The sequence below is a fragment of the Lolium rigidum genome, chromosome 4 (genome assembly GCF_022539505.1).
Source record: "Lolium rigidum isolate FL_2022 chromosome 4, APGP_CSIRO_Lrig_0.1, whole genome shotgun sequence".
In the NCBI taxonomy this organism is placed as follows: Eukaryota; Viridiplantae; Streptophyta; class Magnoliopsida; order Poales; family Poaceae; genus Lolium; species Lolium rigidum.
This window is the reverse complement of record NC_061511.1, coordinates 187,502,979-187,519,580: the sequence shown is the minus strand read 5'-3', so window position 1 is coordinate 187,519,580 and position 16,602 is coordinate 187,502,979. Positions and strand designations below refer to the sequence as shown.

The following is a 16,602-nucleotide window of genomic DNA, read 5'->3' as shown; positions in this document are numbered from 1 at the left end:
GGGATTGGCAACAGCGGTGGAGCAGATCACTCGGTGGCAACACCGGCGTTGCGTAGCGCCTACCGATAAGAGGAAGGAGGGCGCGCCGTGCCGCCAGTTCGGGCAGCCAAGCCGACCAGCAGCACCTCCGAGCACGAGGATGGAGAGGTGGCTTTCCGCGGGTGCCGTGCTGCTGCGAGCTGGCTGTATGGTCGGTTTATTGTGCTGGTGAGGAACCCTAATTTCCTTGGAGATAAGCGGCCACAGGTTCCATTTGGTGTTGCGGCTATTTATTTCTACATATATCTATATTTTTCTACCTTCGTGTGTTCTCTGTAGGAGTAGAACATGTGCCTTTCAGCTGTTTGTGTTTATGCCTAAATGGAGAAAGGGAATTTATCTACAAAAGAATGAATCATGACATTGTTGCCGATGTTGCTTATTGCTTATTACATGTTTAGAATGCAAAATTTCCAATATTTTCTCCACCAGGATAAGTTGTTGATGTTCATGTGTTTAAATTTGTTGTTGGTTCTGGCCATCTCAAGGAAAATCACATTCATTTCGATAATGTTTTTTTATGATTAACCATCCAGACTTCTAGAAACAAAGCCCAATGTCATATCTTCCCGGGAGCTCTTCCCAAGGTCTGGAAGATGAAGAAAAATGTATTGAGCTGGATGCTTCTCATCTGATGGGTTATGTGCATAAACGAATGTTCAAGCCCGATGCAGAATTATGAAAGTGCTTTTATTTACCTGGACTATAAAAGTGCTATCGCAACATATATAGAGGTACCTTTCCAGCCAGTCTTTTGCCTTCTTGATATTATAACATAGGCCGATCTTTCTTTTTGTTGGAATAGGTGTACAACATGCCTTGAGAGGTATAACTACAGTGATGATCATTAAAACCACATTTTGGTGTTTCCTGTTGATGTATATATGCATGCACCTGGTTCAAGAATATAGGGGTAAATTAATTGAGATGAAAAGAAAATCTCTATGTTATGCTTTCCAGTTCAGTTTCCACTAGAAAAATCACAAAATGCTACTGCTTAATTTGAGGTTTTTTGGATTCCTTAATTGACAAAAGGTTATTTTATCATTGCAAATTGTGATCAGATGTTTCTTGCTTGGGATTGTGTATTTTTTTCCTGCATACATTTTTCTGTTTATATCTTTTTTTTGCGAGAACTGTTTATATCCATTTGATGCAGCAAAATACTTCACGCAAGTCTTATTAAAAATTTATGGAATTCTTTTCCATCGAGCTTATTGCCCAGTTTTTTTTCACATTTAACTGATGTCAACTTTCCAGGTGAAGTTCCGGTTTTGTCTAGATGTATCGAGATAGCAAGTGCAAGTGTCCACTGCTCGATTTGTTCATATATGGTAATGCTGTCCTAGATGGGGCTCTTCCTGTTTAAGTATCATTACGGTAATCTCGCGGATCCTACTTTTCTTGGTTATTTCTATCAAGCTGCACGTATTGAAGCCTGACTGCTTAAATTTATTTGGACGACCAAGATCATGTTGGAGGGCTCAACTCAAGAAATCTGCAGCATACGCTTTTCGTTACTCTCGCTTCTCAGGCTATCTATGAGAGCTAAAGTGACCAAACGAATTTTGGTTACACAGGAAAGGCATATGGCCAGTGCTTAGTTTCCTGTACATTGTAAGGCAGCATCCTGACGGCTGTCTTCACTAGCTGTACCATTTGTACTGCGTGTAATTTTTCATATTTGCAATGGATGGATGTGCTAACATTTACCTTTCTTTTTCATGTTTTTATGTAGCAATTACGAATGGAACACTTGCCATCCACATATTGCATTGTTTTAATTCGATGCTTTTGCGACTGGTACTTACAGGTTCGCAGCACCTATCCACAGCCTTAACAAATACTTTCAACAGAATGAACAAAATGATTGTATGCTTCAACATATTACTACTTTTCTATCTCTCTAGCTTTTACTTAGAAGTCAGCGGTAACCGTAATGACACAAACAAGGCTCTTGGGACACCAGAGGAAAAGATAACGTACCAGCCACTGACGACTGAATTTATGCTTGCTGACGCTTATCCTCATCCGCCTCCAGTTCCCCGTATCTCCTCATTCACGTTTTAGGATACCTGTTGAAGTCAATGAGCGAAGCATGTGCACCATTTCCCGGGGCAGTAATCTAGCCGAATTAATAGAGAAAGCAACACTCATACTTTGGGATGAAGCGCCAATGACTCACAGACGTTGCTTTGAAGCGGTTGATAGAAGCATGAGGGACATTTTGTCTGCGAATGAACCTTCACGGAAATTGCTCCCTTTCGGTGGGAAGACTGTAGTTTTGGGAGGGGATTTCAGGCAAGTATTACCTGTTGTGGAAGGGGGCAGTAGAGCGGAAATTGTGAACTCTTCCCTTATGAAGTCACCCCTTTGGTAGCATGTAACTGTCCTCAAGCTAAGCAGAAATATGAGATTGTCTAATCCACAGCTGTCCGATGAAGAACGAGCTGCTTTGGAGGAATTTGCGCAGTGGGTCCTCGATGTCGGTGATGGAGCTGTGCACATGGATACACGAGAAGGAGAGGCTACCCCTTCATGGATCTCTTTGCCACCAGATACAGCACTGCTGCCAGACTCTGATCCTATTTCTGCTATTGTTGATGCAGTGTACGATTCATTTACTCAAATGTATTCTCATGCAGCTTATCTCGCAGACCGCGCCATTGTGTGTCCTACTAATAAAGTTGCCGACTCTATCAACGAGACTGTTTTCTCTAAGGTGCCTGGGGAGGAGATGCTGTTCGAGAGCTGTGATTCTATATGTAAAACTCTCGACCATGCGGCTGATGCGGAACTGTTATATCCTCCTGAATTTCTCCATAAGATTGATCCTCCAAACTTTCCGCAGCATAGGATTTCATTGAAGATAGGGGTTCCAATAATGTTGTTAAGGAATATTAACCAGGCTATTGGACTTTGCAATGGCACCCGTTTAATGGTTACACGTCTAGGAGAATGGGTCCTTGAAGCTAAGATTATGACAGGGACCAATACTCAAATGTATTCTGATGCAGCTTATCTCGCAGACCGCGCCAATGTGTGTCCTACTAATAAAGTTGCCGACTCTATCAACGAGACTGTTTTCTCTAAGGTGCCTGGGGAGGAGATGCTGTTCGAGAGCTGTGATTCTATATGTAAAACTCTCGACCATGCGGCTGATGCGGAACTGTTATATCCTCCTGAATTTCTCCATAAGATTGATCCTCCAAACTTTCCGCAGCACAGGATTTCATTGAAGATAGGGGTTCCAATAATGTTGTTAAGGAATATTAACCAGGCTATTAGACTTTGCAATGGCACCCGTTTAATGGTTACACGTCTAGGAGAATGGGTCCTTGAAGCTAAGATTATGACAGGGACCAATATTGGTGAACGTGTGTGCATTCCAAGAATTGTTCTACACGCACCAGCCACCAAATGGCCATTTACATTGCAGCGCCGTCAATATCCAGTTAGGCTATGCTATGCAATGACTATCAACAAGAGCCAGGGTCAAACTCTTAAGAAGGTTGGGGTCTACTTGCCTAAACCGGTGTTTTCGCATGGGCAATTCTATGTTGCAATCTCAAGGGTAACATCAAGGGAAGGGCTGAAATTATTGGCGCTCGATGAATCTGGCAACCCGACTACCCAGACTAGAAATATAGTGTACCATGAAGCTCTTGCTCATCTATGAATGTCACTTCTTACATGGTATATTTTGTTTGCATGCACATGTTTTATTTTTGCCTGCATTTTGTATGTTGTACACTCTTCTTGAATTGTTCTTCTTCGCAGGTATCATTTCTTGGCAGAATCAGTGGATTTTTTTTCTTCTAGCGCTCTGCTATGTGATCTAGGTTAAGGGATACTTTCCCGTTGTTTAAACCGTGTATGTCAGGTTATCTCTGTTTCCTTTTGTGATGTTCTATTTTTCCTCACTGTGATGTCACTTATAGGACCATCTCTCTTGCTCTGTTGTTTTCCATCGCACTATTTTTCGTATCATTAGTTTTCAGTTTGTATTATGTTTGGTTATTCCTTTTAAAGTCTATGGTTCCAGTTCTGATTGTATGCTACAAATTACAGGCTTATGGGCATGTGTGCTGTTTTACCACATATCCATCAAACCTAATGGAAGGAGTTTCTGAATTTCTGTGCTGGCTGCAGCGGCCTGCAATCTGAAACCGTGTGCGCCCTCAAGGTGAATGACCAAGGCATATAAAGAGAGTTCAGTTTGTCACTCAGCTGTACTCATTTACTGCCTGTTTTCTGCTACATGGATTGCTACGTGTCTGCTACAAGTGCATGTATAAATAAACTTCCTTCTTTTCTTCCTTTTTTATGGTTGCTTACTCCCTCCGATCTATAATAAGTGCACAACATTCGTACTAAGTTCCCAACACTTATTGTGGATCGGAGGGACTATTTGAATTTACTTATCATCAGATTAAGTATGTGAAGGTCAATTAAGAGGTGTTTGCAATTTATGAAGATAATGTCTTTAGGAAAATGGGCAGCAGCTACAGAGGTCACTCATGGTTGGCAGAAAGATAAGAAGGCCAGCCTTGGGTGAGAAACAACTGCTTCAGCAATTAGGCTTGGTGAAGGCATTTCAGAAAATAGTCAAAAACTGATTCAATGTGACCTATCATACTCTGCCAACATAGAATGGCAGCTCAAACTAACCTGATATTCGGATCATCAAAAGATAAGACCACCTTCCGTTTGTCAGGTTTTATTGTCTTTGCATTCCCTCCTAGCAAGTAACGCCTGTGCCCCATCAGAAAGTGAGGGAAGTTCCCCCCTTGAGTCGTCACAAACACCTCGCTCTGAATAGAGATAGTGTAATCTAATGCTGCTAACCGAGATGAGTACCCCTACAGAAAATGGGTTAGTGAGTAGGACAATATTCAAACACTGCGAACAAAATCAATGTGAAATCGATGAACATTCAATGCATGCATGGTCGTCCAACATTCAGAACAATATCAGGCTTGGCTGGGAAGCCATACCTTAAACTCAGCAAGTTCTTCGGGCAAAGCAAGAGTGTCCTTGGTCTCTAAAAGAGGGAACATCTGACGAAGGGGAACCATGTATTTTGCAGCATTCTGTATTTTCCCAGAAGCTACATAGAGGAAGGTTGTATTGTTAAATCCCATGCCTCGCAGCATCATACCAACCTGCTCAAATTCAGTCAGTTAACACATTATCTCCAGTAAATTTAGTTGGCACTCAACTCAAAAGTTGCTGTTATTGACCTGAAACTTCACATGCTAAAGTAGTGGACAGAAATTCTATACAAAAAAAGGAAAGCACAAAACATAAACCCTCAAGTGATCTTTAGTAATGACCTGAAAACGAATGCATTACTGAGTGCACATATGCCCAAAGGACTTAAATCACAGTTTTACTATACAAACATACAGAGTGGAAAAGGGTAAAACGATATACCAACCTTTAGAGGAGTAAGTGGGCATTTTCCATCCCTTCTGTTTGCCTCACGATTGATAACTCGACCAGGTCGGTGAAACTTCCCTCTCCAGCTCCTTTCACGGGCATTTTCCATTTCACTCTATTCTTTCCATAGATAGTGATCTGCAGATGACTTGCCTTTAGTTCTCATATTTAGTATGCTGCTCATATTATGATTGAAGCGCAACAAAACATCTTTAGGGAATTCCTTCACCACTCTTACATGTTGTCTGAGTGTCTCGATAAAACGATCTTCGTCAAAAATATCACTAAATTTGCTGAAAAACATAGCAGGAGGTAAACACATTATTATCCTGAAACTCTATACAATAGTGTTCATACGTGGCACAGCACAAGGGAAAGGAATAAATTTGGATGAGAGCACCTAACGCTACTGCTATTGTATATGAACTTTTCATGCTACAGAGAACTGTAAATTTAGTTTGATGAAACATGTAAGCACCATCTGCTTTAATCTTGCACTGCAACATTAATAGAAGTTAGGAGAAAACAATGCCCTTCAGAACCAATGTATATTAGAATAGAAAGTAGAATGCCAAAAATAAACTTTCGTGGGTTTATCATTAGTTAAAAAATGAACTGCTATTAAGTAACTGTCCCATACAAGAGTAAATGTTGGAAATACAACTTAACAGATTTGGGTGGCTTTTGGTTTCGTTTGGATGGAAGATTTTCCCAAGGATTGGAGCCAAATTTACATGTATTTACCCTTTAAAACGATTCACAGAGTTATTATAAATTCTCAAAAAAATAGGGAAAGAAATCGGTAAGATACTATGGGTTGCCATAGTTAGACTTCTTATAGTTGACTATAACTTCCACCTAAAATAAAAACGTCACTTCTAATAATTAGGACTATTATTTTTATCGTGAGATTCACACGGTCACATGGCTAGAGCCTCATAGTACCCATCTGAATCAGACAACAAATGCTACTTCATTACATGGTGAAGACCTTTCATGTTACTTATAAGCATCATGCCCAGGGCAGGGACTGTTTTCAATATCATAGTAATGCATGTGTCCATGATTGGATGCAATTTGAGAGTTGGAAAGTGCAAGATCAGAGAGAAGCTCCATTAGAGTACAGCTACTTCTGTCCAAATAATATGAGCACACGCAGTGAATAATATGTGCTTGCAAGTTCCCAACCGGTGTGAGCTACTAATGCTCTTACCCTTTTCGTTTTTGTTTTTTGCGCACAGATGCATCTCTGTTTGTACTCCAGATTGAATTACCGTTGTTCCTATAGCTGGAATTTCTTCAGTTCGGGCGGTACAGAGAGAGGCAACATACCGTCCGTCAGTTTAGCTGTTGATGTCTGAATCCATGGGTTGTCGGCCTCCTTTGCTGCCGTGCTCCTTCGTCCTCCCTGCGCTCAGCTTGGCGGTGCCGCGCCCCATCCGACGAGCCTTCAGCACGTCGTCTTCCCGTCCGACCACGCAGGCCGTCCGTGCTCCTGCCGAATGGCTTCGGCGCTTGCAGCCTCGACGGGAAGGAAGCCGCGCAGGTTTTGCTCCACCTTCGCCGCCTCCTCCCGCCCCGTCTCCAGCTACTGCAGCAGCAGCTTGCACCGCTCAGCTGCTCACTCTTCTCCGATCCATTTGCCTTTTCCCCAAAATGCTCCTATCCTCAGCTGGCCTCATGAACGATAGATTTTTTTCTCGACGACACTCTACGATAGATGCTGCCAGCCGAATCGTCTAACTTCGCTAAGTCCGAACTTGCTGATGCGGCCCATGTAAAGGACCTAGCCGTAGCCCGCCAGCCCAATCGACATTGGCTGGCCCGGTCACTTATGGAATAATACTCTAAAATACCGCGAACCAAACATAATTATGCATCAGCCGAAACCATTGCCGAAAAATAAAAATATATTCATTCCAACATAAAAAAATATTCACTGTTACCGTTTCCTTCTCGAACATGATTTGACTGTTAGCCACAAAAATCCACCAACTCCTCAAACAAGGCACCCTACACACCCTACTCACTATAACAACTCTAGAACATGTACATGCACCCTCTGGCCTAAACCAGTGGAAATATAAATCAACACTGTAAAAAATAACCCCGCCACCGATGCATAAACTGATGTACGCAAATACATTACATTTCAAATTCTATTAGTGATGCATCTTGCAATGTACATACAAATTCACATTTGCTAAAAACACTACCGGTAACACAAATAAACCTTCTAACCACCAGCTACTTCTAATTCTCGATCACTAACATGGCCACGGGCGCGGCGTGCCGCCGCGCCACTGCCTCCTAGTTTATACCTACAGCTCGCACACCACTGTAATCCTGCAATAAAAACAGCAATGTGCAATGTGTGATCACTGGACTTGGTTGAAAACTTTGAAGGCGATTTTAATGCAAGGTACTCAAACCTTGTTGCTTTCGAACAGATTAAAGAAAGTAGTAGCATAATAAAAAGAGTCGGATCGAGTTTTGGGAGGGAATAGACAACCACCAACAGCAGAGTGCGTCGCCTCATCGTCTATAAAAAGAGACCGAACAACTAAGAGAAAATATTGAAGGGGGAGCACTAGGAATCGGACGCCGATTCCTAGCTTCCCATCGGACTAGGCCAGCACCCTACGATCCTTCTTCTGTGAACCGTGTGATTATATGCGTAGACTGCTTTGCTTGCTGCTTCCTAAAACTAACGCGTTAACTGCTCCCGTAAAACTGCTCCCCTAAATCACGTCCTATCTAATTGCTAACTGCTAACGCTAATTAATTGGAATTTGAGTGCATGGAAAATTCAGATTCCATGCCATATACTAGTAAGCTTCCTTATGGATAAAATTGTGTTTCTCAAGTTTTTCAATATTGCTTCCACGAAGATATGTTTACTTGTGGTGATTCTTTATTTCCAGATTGACTAAATTTGGTATCTACTATAAATATTTTGCTGTGATCGGACAACAAGGTTGCTTCCATGTGAATCAATGATCTTTCTTGTTTTCATTGTTTCCGTTTAGTTTTTTTTTTCCAAATTTGAAAGAATGTCCTTCGAATGACCAAATAATTGCTTCTTCCAATGAAACAAATATGTGTGTTTGCTTCCAATATACTAACAAATACTCCTTTCCATCAATAATGCTTGGCAAAAAGAAGTGTTTGCTTCAAATGAAACAATATATCTTTCTGAAAAGAGAATTCAATTTGCATCTAGAGGAAATAGTATTTGCATGTACTAATATAAGAATTTGCTTCCATATATACAATAATAGGGCAACGGTAAGTCGCGCTACATGCCCCTGAGACTATAGAAGCCCGCCCACTAGACCAACACATGCTTGAACATGGCACCGGTGTGTAGATCACTGTTTTCGAGAAGGAGTGGCGACGAGATCATAGCAACACCTGCGAACAGCGGTGATGGTGTTGACGAAGAACAGTGGGGGCTCGTCGACGACCTGCAATCATCCCCTGGTAGAAACAGAAGTATGCATATAATAGTCATGTGAAGCATGGATTTTGAGAAGCAAAATTGTGTAGTATCACAACACGTCTGATACTAATCTGAAGCATGATTTAAAATAGAAGTTTCGAAACACAAAAAGGCATGCTTGCCCCAAAAGATTGGGTTCAATTTTTTTTATATATACAGAGTATAGCCTGATCAGCTATCTATAATGGTTGGGAAGCATGTCCAAAATAAAAGCTTCTTAAATATAATTTGCTTTCAGTAATATTAAAACTTGCTTCCGTGTAAACTAAGAATCGGTCATAAGGTTTGTGCCTTCTGGTCACAATGCTATTTCCATTTAAATAAAAAATGCAAAAGGTAGAGCATGGTTCTATTATGCAAACTTAAAACATGTACATGCTTTGGAAGCATCAATTTATGTTGTCTCAACATAACTAGTACCACATAGAAGCTTCAAAGCCTCAAACATAACTAGTAGCACGAGGGCAATATGTAAAGTACAATGATACTGAAATTAATTGACTAACAAAAATCAAGAAAGCACGGTTATATGTCACAAACGATCTAGACCGAACAAAAACATGCAGTATGTATGTGAAGCAATTGAAATTGGAAGCATGAACATTTCTACCCAAGCAATTAGTTCCTTCACAATATAACCAGTTTGTATTGGAAGCATAGATGTTCTGAAGCACATAAGTAGTGCTACCTCAGCATAACTGATCTGTGGTGGAAACATATAAATTTCAAATTAAAATTGGATATGCTTGCGTTCAGCATGTGGATACATCTTCCTCTCATGTACGTACCAGTTTGATCTGAAACAATTTGTTTTTCTTGTCAGCTTATGCATGTTGCATGATGGGCAAACACACGGTATATCTTCAGGTTTAGAAAGAACAAAATAGAATCTGCTGGTGCCAGAAAAGTATACTTGAAATACAAGAGTATAATTTTTTTTGCAGGATAACACTCTCTCATTGCACAACAAGCAGTACATGGAAGCACAAAAAAATCTTGCCGCATCACGATCATTACTAATGTTACTACACATAGATCTAAGAAGCTAGCAGATGCAAGATCTGACCACATGTCGGCTATAGCCTATAGCCTATATGAACCGGTTGGTGAATTTAATTACGGAAATCCCAAGTGGTAGATGAATACATGGATTTGATGTTCCAAAAAAACAATCAGAAATAAGCGCACAGAGCTAGGTCAGGTGATATTACCTTGTCCCTAAATCGTGTAGTCATTAAAGAAGAAATCAAGAAAGCAAACGTGAGCGTTAGAAGCAGCTTACAACCCACAACTTTGGTTGGATTGGATCCTCTCCGGCCTGGTTGTGCCGCGTCTGCGCCGGTCGCCGGCCAGTGATGTCCCGACGGCGGAGCTTCATGCGTGCGTTCGGCGTCCGATTCCCAGCAGGTGGGGGCGGAAGCATCGGCTCAAGGGTAGACATGGGTGGAGCTGGCTGCTGGGGCGGCGTGGAGAGCCCATGGATGACGATGGAAAGGTCGTGAGGGCGCGGAGGTTAATTTGGGGATTGGGGAGTGATTTTGGGAGACGTTTTGGAAGGAAAAAAAAAGAGCAAAACCAAGCTGTTCGATGGGAGACGAGATGGACGGTGTGGGAGAGGTCCGACGGTTTAACAGCAATCGGACTCAGATATGTAGTATTTACCATATTGAAGAGACCAAAAAGTAGTGAGAACATTCAACCATCAATGAAAGCGGATTGGGGATGAAACGGCAGGCTTTATTTCTCGATCATCACATCGTAGATACTAGGCTTTGGAGGTATCTGGAATATAGTTATGTTCTATCCACTTTGACTATGGCAAGCGTCCGCATAATGCATGAAAATGAACAAATCTTGTTCTCATATACCGGTTGGATTCAGATCCTCTCAACTAGTGTGGCCATGCTTCCATGTGACGGTGCTGTTACTTGGCTTTGCAGACTTTGGATAGAAAATGATTGCCCAAGCAGGCTTTATCCTTGCAGCAATATACACTTATGTTGCACAGTTGCATTGTACAATTTTACTAGCTTGAAGGGAGTTACCATAGCAAAGCTGAGATTAAACCAATCGAAGAGTACCGTTATTATCTTACTCAGCCACTTTACAAGAACCCCACACAAAGAAGTACAGAAGTAAATTACACTTGTTTCTTTCTAGTTGTCACCCGGAAAGAGTCACTGATAGAGAACATGTCTTCCCTACCGGTTCGAAAGAGTCTTTAGTCCTGGTTGTCCATTCGGGACCGCCAAAATAAGACTAAAGCCCCAAACTTTAGCCCCGGCTGACTTACAAATCGGGACTAAAGGTCATGCACGTGGCAGCGACGGGCCGCTCTGGCTGGCGGACCTTTAGTCCCGGTTGGTAACACCAACCGAGACTAGAGTCCACGCCAGTGTTTAGGATTCTAGCCCCTGTATTTTGTGTTTTTCATTTTCATTTATACATATTACACGCCAAATACATATATATATTGTACACGTTTATGCACATATAATATAATGCCTCTTACGATAGAGTATACACATATATACAATTTGTTATAGTTTCGATCTAATTACATGGAGGCATTAGCGGCAATGGTATTCTTCTCCTTTATGACCCCGTTAAGTAAAAGTACGGTCAATTTCTCTTGAATTGCTTGTACGCGTTCCTCCGATAGAAGCTGGCCCTGCTGATAATCGGTCTTTAAAACAAGGAGATCAATATGAAGGAGATATGCCCTAGAGGCAATAATAAAGTGGTTATTATTTATATCTCTACGTTTATGATAAATGTTTATATATCATGCTATAATTGTATTAACTGAAATATTTGTACATGTGTGATATGTAGACAAACAAAGAAGTCCCTAGTATGCCTCTTAACTAGCTTGTTGATTAATGGATGATTAGTTTCATAATCATGAACATTGGATGTTATTAATAACAAGGTTATATCATTATATGAATGATGTAATGGACACACCCAATTAAGTGTAGCATAAGATCTCGTCATTAAGTTATTTGCTATAAGCTTTCGATACATAGTTACCTAGTCCTTATGACCATGAGATCATGTAAATCACTTATACCGGAAAGGTACTTTGATTACACCAAATACCACTGCGTAAATGGGTGGCTATAAGGTGGGATTAAGTATCCGGAAAGTATGAGTTGAGGCATATGGATCAACAGTGGGATTTGTCCATCCCGATGACGGATAGATATACTCAGGGCCCTCTCGGTGGAATGTCGTCTAATGTCTTGCAAGCATATGAATGAGTTCATAAGAGACCACATACCACGGTACGAGTAAAGAGTACTTGTCAGGAGACGAGGTTGAACAAGGTATAGAGTGATACCAAAGATCAAACCTCGGGCAAGTAAAATATCGCGTGACAAAGGGAATTGGTATCGTATGTGAATGGTTCATTCGATCACTAAAGTCATCGTTGAATATGTGGGAGCCATTATGGATCTCCAGATCCCGCTATTGGTTATTGGTCGGAGTGAGTACTCAACCATGTCCGCATAGTTCACGAACCGTAGGGTGACACACTTAAAGTTGGATGTTGAAATGGTAGTACTTGAATATGGAATGGAGTTCGAATATTTGTTCGGAGTCCCGGATGAGATCCCGGACATCACGAGGAGTTCCGGAATGGTCCGGAGAATAAGATTCATATATAGGATGTCATTTTATGTGAATTAAAATGTCGTGGAAGGTTCTATGGAAGGTTCTAGAAGGTTCTAGAAAAGTCCGGAAGAAACCACCAAGGAAGGTGGAGTCCACATGGGACTCCGTGGACTCCACCTCCATGGTCGGCCAACCCTAGTGGGGGAGGAGTCCCAAGTGGACTCCCCCTTAGGGGGCCGGCCACCCCCCCATATGGGAGGTGGAACTCCCACCTCTAGTGGGAGTCCTAGCTTGGCTAGGTTTCCCCTTCATTTGGAAGGTTTTTGGTTCGGGTCTTATTCGAAGACTTGGAGACCAACTCTTGGGGTTCCACCTATATAATGAGGGCCAAGGGGGAGGGGGCCGGCCACCTCAAACACCACTAAGGTGGCCGCACCCCATAGTGGCCGGCGCCCCCCTCTCCCCAAACCCTAGTCGCCCCGCTCCTCCACTTCCCGCACGCTTAGCGAAGCTCCGCCGGACTTCTCCACCACCACCGACACCACGCCGTCGTGCCTGTCGGATTCAAGAGGAGCTACTACTTCCGCTGCCCGCTGGAACGGGGAGGTGGACGTCGTCTTCATCAACAACCGAACGTGTGACCGAGTACGGAGGTGCTGCCCGTTCGTGGCGCCGGAACCGATCGTGATCAAGATCTTCTACGCGCTTTTGCAAGCGGCAAGTGAACGTCTACCGCAGCAACAAGAGCCTCCTCTTGTAGGCTTTGGAATCTCTTCAAGGGTGAGACTCGATACCCCCTCGTTGCTACCGTCTTCTAGATTGCATCTTGGCTTGGATTGCGTGTTCGCGGTAGGAATTTTTTGTTTTCTATGCAACGTTATCCTACAGTGGTATCAGAGCCGTGTCTATGCATAGATGGTTGCACGAGTAGAACACAATGCTTTTGTGGGCGTTGATGCTCTTGTTATCTTTAGTTTGAGTACTTTGCATCTTTGTGGCATAGTGGGATGAAGCGGCTCTGACTAACTTTACATGACCGCGTTCATGAGACTTGTTCCTCGTTCGACATGCAACTTGTATTGCATAAGAGGCTTTGCGGGTGTCTGTCTCTCCTACTATAGTGAAGATTTAATTTACTCTTCTATTGAAAACATTAGTATCAACGTTGTGGTTCATGTTCGTAGGTAGATTAGATCTCTCTCGAAAACCCTAAACCACGTAAAATATGCAAACCAAATTAGAGACGTCTAACTTGTTTTTGCGGGGGTTTGGTGATGTGGTATGGCCATAATGTGATGATGAATATGTATGAGATGATCATTATTGTATTGTGGCAACCGGCAGGAGCCTTATGGTTGTCTTTATATTTCATGTTGAGTAGTATTTCAAAGTAGTTGTTATAGTTGCTACATGGAGGACAATCATGGAGACGGCGCCATTGACCTTGACGCTACGCCGACGATGATGGAGATCATGCCCAAAGATGATGGAGATCATGTCCGTGCTTTGGAGATGAAGATCAAAGGCGCAAAGACAAAAGGGCCATATCATATCACATATGAACTGCATGTGATGTTAATCCTTTTATGCATCTTATTTTGCTTAGATCGCGACGGTAGCATTATAAGATGATCCCTCACTAAAATCTCAAGATAATGAAGTGTTCATACTTATTAGCACCGTTGCCAAGACTTGTCGTTTCGAAGCATCTCTTGATGATCGGGTGTGATAGAATCAACAAGTGCATACAACGGGTGCAAGACAGTTTTGCACATGCGGATACTAAGGTGGCCTTGACGAGCCTAGCATGTACATACATGGTCTCGGAACACGTGATACCGAAAGGTAGAGCATGAATCATATGGTTGATATGATGAACACTTTGAGTGTTCGCCATTGAAATCATGATGCGTGTAATTGACACGTCCGTTGGGAACCCCAAGAGGAAGGTGTGATACGCACAGCGGCAAGTTTCCCTCAGTTAGAAACCAAGGTTTAATCGAACCAGTAGGAGTCAAGAAGCACGTTGAAGGTTGATGGCGGCAGGATGTAGTGCGGCGCAACACCAGAGATTCCGGCGCCAACGTGGAACCTGCACAACACAACCAAAGTACTTTGCCCCAACGAAACGGTGAGGTTGTCAATCTCACCGGCTTGCTGTAACAAAGGGTTAACCGTATTGTGTGGAAGATGATTGTTTGCAGAGAAAACGAGTAAAACAAGTATTGCGAGCAGATTTGTATTTCAGTATTAAAGAATGGACCGGGGTCCACAGTTCACTAGAGGTGTCTCTCCCATAAGATAAAAGCATGTTGGGTGAACAAATTACGGTCGGGCAATTGACAAATAGAGAGGGCATAACAATGCACATACATGGCATGATAAGTATAGTGAGATTTAATTGGGCATTACGACAAAGTACATAGACCGCCATCCAAGCTGCATCTATGCCTAAAAAGTCCACCTTCAGGTTATCGTCCGAACCCCTTCCGGTAATAAGTTGCAAAGCAACGAGACAATTGCATTAAGTATGGTGCGTAATGTAATCAACAACTACATCCTCGGACATAGCGCCAATGTTTTATCCCTAGTGGCAACAGACACAACACAACCTTAGAACTTTTCGTCACTTGTCCCAGGTGTCAATGCGGGCATGAACCCACTATCGAGCATAAATACTCCCTCTTGGAGTTAAAAGCAAAAACTTGGCCGAGCCTCTACTAGTAACGGAGAGCATGCAAGATCATAAACAACACATATGTAATAACTTGATAATTAACATAACATGGTATTCTCTATCCATCGGATCCCGACAAACACAACATAGAGTATTACGAGATAGATGATCTTGATCATGTTAGGCAGCTCACAAGATCCGACAATGAAGCACAATGAGGAGAAGACAACCATCTAGCTACTGCTATGGACCCATAGTCCAGGGGTGAACTACTCACTCATCACTCCGGAGGCGACCATGGCGGTGTAGAGTCCTCCGGGAGATGAATCCCCTCTCCGGCGGGGTGCCGGAGGAGATCTCCGAATCCCCCGAGATGGGATCGGCGGCGGCGGCGTCTCGGTAAGGTTTTCCGTATCGTGGTTTTTCGCATCGGGGGTTTCGCGACGGAGGCTTTAAGTAGGCGGAAGGGCAGAGTCGGGGCCCGACGAGGGGCCCACACCACGGGCGGCGCGGCCCCCTTGGCCGCGCCGCCATGTGGTTTGGCCACCTCGTGGCCCCACTTCGTATGCTCTTCGGTCTTCCGGAAGGTTCGTGGCGAAATAGGCCCACTGGGTCTTTGTTTCGTCCAATTCAGAGAATATTTCGTTACTAGGATTTACGAAACCAAAAACAGCGAGAAAACAGGAATTGGCACTTCGGCATCTTGTTAATAGGTTAGTTCCGAGAAAATGCACGAATATGACATAAAGTGTGCATAAAACATGTAGGTATCATCAATAATATGACATAGAACATAAGAAATTATCGATACGTCGGAGACGTATCAAGCATCCCCAAGCTTAGTTCTGCTCGTCCCAAGCAGGTAAAACGATAACAAAGATAATTTCGAAGTGATATGCCATCATAACCTTGATCATACTATTTGTAAACATATGTAGTGAATGCAGCGATCAAAACAATGGTAATGACATGAGTAAATAAGTGAATCATAAAGCAAAGACTTTTCATGAATAATACTTCAAGACAAGCATCAATCAGTCTTGCATAAGAGTTAACTCATAAAGCAATAAATCAAAGTAAAGGTATTGAAGCAACACAAAGGAAGATTAAGTTTCAGCGGTTGCTTTCAACTTGTAACATGTATATCTCATGGATAATAGTCAACATAGAGTAATATAACAAGTACAATATGCAAGTACGTAGGAATCAATGCACAGTTCACACAAGTGTTTGCTTCTTGAGGTGGAGAGAGATAGGTGAACTGACTCAACATAAAAGTAAAAAGAATGGTCCTTCAAAGAGGAAAGCATCGATTGCTATATTT

General features: G+C 42.5%; 1 protein-coding gene across 2 annotated transcripts; it reads right to left on the bottom strand.

The window, feature by feature from the left end:
* Window positions 1–516: 516 nt before the first annotated feature.
* LOC124706660 (O-fucosyltransferase 9-like) lies at window positions 517–6,936 on the bottom strand. 2 transcript variants are annotated; one of them, XM_047238333.1, is made up of 6 exons: window positions 6,814–6,936; window positions 5,720–5,774; window positions 5,480–5,619; window positions 5,037–5,204; window positions 4,711–4,901; window positions 517–933 (listed from the first exon to the last, which is right to left on the bottom strand). In XM_047238333.1, exons 3-6 carry the CDS (start codon window positions 5,588–5,590, stop codon window positions 699–701), a joined length of 705 nt encoding a protein of 234 aa, XP_047094289.1. In that variant the 5' UTR covers window positions 5,591–5,619; window positions 5,720–5,774; window positions 6,814–6,936; the 3' UTR covers window positions 517–698. The 2 variants fall into 2 exon arrangements, with proteins under 2 accessions (XP_047094289.1, XP_047094290.1); XM_047238334.1 differs by lacking the exon at window positions 5,720–5,774.
* Between the last annotated feature and the right edge of the window lie 9,666 nt (window positions 6,937–16,602).